The 5,983-nt window shown below is 38.2% G+C and overlaps 1 protein-coding gene across 1 annotated transcript; it reads right to left on the reverse strand.

The window, feature by feature from the left end:
* Positions 1-5,406: 5,406 nt before the first annotated feature.
* Positions 5,407-5,649, reverse strand: LOC136391854 (keratin-associated protein 6-1-like). Its single transcript, XM_066363736.1, has one exon. It carries the CDS (start codon positions 5,647-5,649, stop codon positions 5,407-5,409), a length of 243 nt encoding a protein of 80 aa, XP_066219833.1.
* Positions 5,650-5,983: the final 334 nt, after the last annotated feature.

The following is a 5,983-nucleotide window of genomic DNA, read 5'->3' on the forward strand; positions in this document are numbered from 1 at the left end:
CAGGGACAAAACCCTCATTCTGAATATCACAAGGAATACCATGAATGTAGGAGGCCACCATCAAGACTGAAAGGATCGATACAGAAAAAAAAGGTCAAGAAATCAACAAATATCTCCTAGGAGAACTTTGAGTCTGGCTTGCTGACATAACTATAAAAAGTTAGGAAACAGGCATTAGTCCTAGGGTTTTTTTATACAAGAAAGAAAATCTCACTTAGGCAGAAGATGGAAGCAATCCGAGTGAAAACGTATTAACATGTAAACAAAATCTCTTAGAGAAATGAGCAGCTCTGCCTGCCACACTACTCAGTCTCCCTTGAAAATAATGGAGAGTTCCAACCCATCAAACTAAAACGAGAAAATCTATATATTGTTCTTTTAAGTTGTCTGTGTAAGAAGATTTGCATCTGAAAACACATAAGTCCAGGCAGAACAATTCTCTCATCTCAGTCCTGAGTACATATAGGTCATTCATCATTAAGGATACAACCTTAGGAACGCAATTAGCTATTGAAAATCAGGAGATTATAAGATGACTCAGAATGAGCCCAGCTTTCAAAACAATGCTATTACAAGAGAAGGGAGAATATTTCAACACAGTTAAAGAATTTTAGAGTTCACTAATATTCAAGAGCCATTGAATTTATAAAAGAGTATAACAGGCATATATGCATGTGGCCAATTCTGGAAACAGGAAATAAATGTTTGTGATGCAAGAGTTGATTTCTAAATGCATTTATTCATTGAAGATAGAAAAATATTAATATGAGGTGAAATGAGGGTTCATTTCAGAGAATTTCCTACAATTTGGAGTAAAATTGTCATAAGAAAAATTATACAAATTTAAAGGACCATGTAAAACAGATTTCAGGTGGCTAATACACAAAAGAACGTGACAAGCAGAGAAAAAAGTAGAAGGAAAATTTTGAGGGAAGGCATTATTAAGATAGGATGCCCCAAACATAAATTAGATCTTCACATATAATTAGTTAAATAACAGGCATTAATAACGAAAGGATGCTAATATCTAGATCCCCCGGGAGTTTCTTTGCTTTTCTATAATAAATATTAGTTATACAGGAAACACATGGTTTTATATTTATATGGAATGAGATAAATCCCACATAGTTATAAGACCTGGCACTTGAATAAGTTACATCATCTCTTCCATTTTTGTCATTGTAAAATGGAGATCATGTTACCACATTTTATGGCTGTTTTGAAGACCATGTGAGATAAGGCACATCAGGGACTTTGCACAGTAATTGCCATGTGCTAAATACTAATAAATGCTACTTAATTATTACTGTTATTAGAGTTTGACATAAGAGTTCCATGATGAGCACCATGAAGGTAAACAGAGAATTTTCTTCTCTACAAAGAAGCAGAACATAAATCATGCAATTAACAGTAAACAATGACACATATAAAGCATGTACTAAATTCTAAGTATCTTCTCAGAGCTTCACATATATTAACACATTTACTTCTCATTAAAACCTAGAATTGAGGTCTTAATATTATGTACAAATGCCAAGGCAAAGAGGTTAAACAATTTGCCTAATATCATAGGCTGCTATGGACAGAAGCTACATGTCACACAGTGCAATGCATTCATATCCACTTCCTGGCTGATGAGACAGCCTGGGAGTTGCTGGCCCTACTACAATGGTAATGGATCATTTACAATGGGAATCCATAAATGTAGATGGATATAAATAAATGAACAATTATGTGAAAAGGAAAACTTCCTTGCAGCAGAATACCAGATGATGTATTTTTTAAAATGATAAAAATACAAAAACTCACCATTTAGAAACATCATCATAATAAATCAGGCTAGAAAGAAAATAAATGTTAAGGCTGGGTATGGGTAGATGTTGGGATATGAATGGATAAATGGTGATGGAGGAGACTCGACATGGGGTGCTGAACACACAGCGCAGTGTACAGATGAGGTGTTGTAGAGTTGTGCACCTGAAACCTGTATTATTTCATTGACCAATGTCACCCCAATAAATTCAATACAAAGTGAAAACACAAACAAATAAAGGAACATTTATATAGTCACAAAACACGACTACCTAAATATTTCTTAATTGTTAAGAAAAAGTATAAATGTAACTTTTGGTTAGAGAAATTGTACTCACCATATTGATCAAGTGCCCAAAGTTATCACCAGAAGGAATGGAACATATCATCCTCAGGTCCCTACCATGAGCACACAAAAAAGAGCTAACATTGTCACTTATTATATTTGCTTGACAAAATGTATAGCCTTGTTATAATCAGAAAGAAATATTAGATAAGTCCAAACTGAAGAGGATTCTAAACAAGATTTCCTGCAATCTACAGAATACATTAAAGTCAGGGAAGTGATCCAACAACCATTGCCTAGCCCTGGATTATAAGGTTTTCCCAGAAGAGCAGTATTGGGGCAGTTGATCTGGGAATGAATATTGTGAAGGAGGAGGAGCAAGCAGACAGGCTGGAGGAAACAGTTGTGTTGGGTGCAAGCTCAGTGGAGGCTTCAGGAAACCGTATGGGAGATTCTGGAGTTGGGATGTCCCAACAACATTATGGGGGCTGGGACTAGGAGCTGTGTCCTTTATCCTCACACTGCCCACCACTGGAGGCAGGTACAGGGAATGGGCACAACCTGGTGCGAGGGGGGCTCTACAGCAGAATGATTTCTCTAGGTGGCTCCCAGCTGAGGGCACTCTGCCTGCAACACCCTCAGCCCCAAAGATAAGTATCTCCTTCACTGAGGAGGAAACTGGGGGATGTCACCATATTCAGCTGAGTCTAGTTGCAAAATAATTCCAGAAAATGGGCCTCAAAGACAAATGCACAACTGTGACATAAACATACACATGGTAGCAGTGATCCAGTCACTCACTTTCAAAATAAAGTCCTCAGATAGCTCAGTTATGACACTGCATTGTCAGTGATACGGATTTCGTACGTGATGCATCTAACTGTGTTCTTTGACTTGATTTTACATTACATGAGCACTGACTGCTTGATGAAGCTTTATATTTTTCTAATGTTGGGCATATTTGATGATCTTAATCTTGTCTTAAGAATATTAATTTATAAAACATGTAATTGATACAAGCAATAAAACATTATGGCATATTCTGGTAAATAGTTCTTTCAATGTTAAACGTAAAATGTGTTAACATCATGAAATAATAAGAGGCTGGAGAAATGCTCTAGCTTTTATGAAATGCTGGATTACCAGAGGTAATAAATTGCAGAGTGTGATAATTCCCACTCGCTGAATTCTATATAAAAAATAAAGAACAATCAGAAATTTCTGAACATGAGCTATGAATTAGAAAACAGTATAGTATGAAAACTATGTATTTTTCTATGATAATGGTATGGCAGTTACTTGGAGAACATCTTTATTCATTGAATAATAGTGTTATAATGTCTACACCGTATTTTTCAATGTTCCAACAATAATGTGTGTGTGTGTGTGTGTGTGTGTGTGTGTGTGTGTGTGTGTGAGTGATCGGGTACAGAGGCGTAGGCTGGGGTGGGTGGAGATAAAGGGAGAGAAAACAAAACTGGCCAAATAGTAACACCAGTCAAGTCTGGTCGGGCAGTATGAAGTGTTCACTACATGGTTGTCTTGACTTCATGGCGGGTTTGACATATTTCAAAATTAAATTCTAGGAGAAGTAAGTTTATATCAAGAAGAATACTGTTTTTGGAGTACTAAAATCTATAATGAGTCATTTCTGTAAGGCCTACATTTACTGTAAGTGATTCTTGTTCGAAAGACTGAAGAACTATAGTTGATAGTGGAGTCTAAAGTTTCAGTATAAGAACAACACAACTGTGGAAAGGGGTAGAGTGTAAAAAGAGCTTGTGTTTTCAATTTGGGGTGGAGTAATTCCTAATTTGAAGGTTGTAAGGACTGAAGAAGCCAATGTGAATACAAACGAGACAGATGTTTGTTTGGGGCTGTTAGTGCTGGCATAACTTCAAGCTGAATGTGTTAGAGTGGCTAGGAATGTCAACCAATCCATCTTCCATTAAGACATGTGGAAGAGGCTGATCTTGGGAAATTATAATCAACAAAAATATTTTCTTGTGAGTTTATCCTAAAGTTATTACCTAGTTTGAGTCAATATCTAATTTATTAGGAGTCAAGTCTTATGGTCACATAGTTTTAAAAATCTGTTTCTTGAGGTAGACAAATTTAGTTTTGTCAAAATATTAAATGGAAAATTAAGTAGAAGAGACAAGCCTTCATAAAAGATTGACTTTAAAGGAAAGAAGTTTTTTCTTCTGGGTGATGATCTTTCAAGGGATCTTAGCTCCTTCCTGTGGCTTCATTTGTTTACTACCTTCTACCAGTCAAAATGATTTGGGACATGTCCATTTTCTTAGCCTAAAACACTACTTAAGCTCTTTCATGGCCAACCCAGGAGCTAGAAATCCCATATCAAGAGAGGATAATTGCCAAGTTTACAGATACATAAGTCACAGAAAATTAGTAGAAGAAGAAATGATTTACTCTACAGCTGTGAGAGGCACAAATTACAGGACAGAAACATGAGAATAGAATGCCAGCAAATGACTCTCACCTTAAATGCGTCATGAGGTTAGAAAAGGTGTCACTTCAAAAAATTGTACTTCAAGGTACATAAGAGTTAGGTGGAGGTGGAGTGGTTTAAGCTTTTCTGCCTCGTATTTGGGCAAGTATTAAAAACACTTTTTGTTCAGATATGCCCCCAGAAAGATTAGAACTAAAAGGTTATGTGTCAATTTTCATATCTTCACAAGGATTTCACACAGATGAAGGTTTTGGAGTACAAAGTGTTTCAGATAATACTTACTAAATTGACAAACATTTCTCTTTTTTTTCCCTAAACAATAGACCAACATAATACACATCATCCCAGCTTTACCAGAGTTGAAGAATAAGGCCACAAATTACTGCTTTCCTAATGTCACTAAGCAAGGACTTGGTAGAGCAACTGAAGTGCAAATAGTGAAGAAGTTATTCTCTAAGTAAGACAATTGTTTCCTTAATTCAATCAGAATATAAAGCCATAATGACAAATACTGGAATTGAAATATAAGTAAACTAGGCTAAATATTTCAGGTTTAACAGGTTTATTAGGAAAACAGATTTTTAATGAGTCCTGTACAAATATCAAAAACTCAGGACCTGTGGCAGCATCACTCCCATGAGAGACCACACAGGATTCTCAGGATGTATTTGACATGACTTCACTTTCCATGAGTCAAACACAGAAAAAAAAATAAGTGGGTGTTTCAGATCCAAAGAGCACTGGAAGGCGAGTTGTCATCAAGGCTCAGAGCACACAGCTTTCAGAGGGTGGATCCTGAAGTCCAGGTGTAGAGGATGAGTCACCCATGGTGTCCTCAGTAGTAGTAGCCACGGCCATATCCATAGCCACAGCCACAGCCACAGAGAGAGCGGGAGCCGTATCCATAGCCACAGCCGTAGCCACAGCCCAGTCTGCGGAAGCCACAGCCATAGAAGGAGCCACAGCCCAGGCCTCCGTAGCCACAGCCTCCGTAGCCATAGCCTCCGTAGCCACAGCCTCCACAGCCATAGCCTCCGTAGCCACAGCCTCCATAGTAGTTTCCGTAGTAGCCACACATGGTGCTGGTTGTTGGGGTTGTCCTTGGGTGAAGAAGGAGTGTAGGTGACTTAAGTCTGGGCCCTTGTCCTTGCAGAGGGCCTTTTATATGCCCTCAGTGTGTGGGACTCACCACATGTCTCATGCCATTGGCTAATCTCATGACTGAGCTAATTAGTGTGTTGTTCCTCAACCATCACACAGCCTCAGAGGTATTCAGGAGGCTGTGGTGCTGTTCCTCTCAGTTTGGGCTCCTCTGATCCCACTGAGAGCTCTCATGAGAGAGACACTTACACCCCCACAGGCACACGGTCCTCCCAGTGAGACATTCCTCTACCTCCTGCCGCCATCTTTAT

Source organism: Saccopteryx leptura, chromosome 2 (assembly GCF_036850995.1).
Source record: "Saccopteryx leptura isolate mSacLep1 chromosome 2, mSacLep1_pri_phased_curated, whole genome shotgun sequence".
NCBI classification, from domain to species: domain Eukaryota; kingdom Metazoa; phylum Chordata; class Mammalia; order Chiroptera; family Emballonuridae; genus Saccopteryx; species Saccopteryx leptura.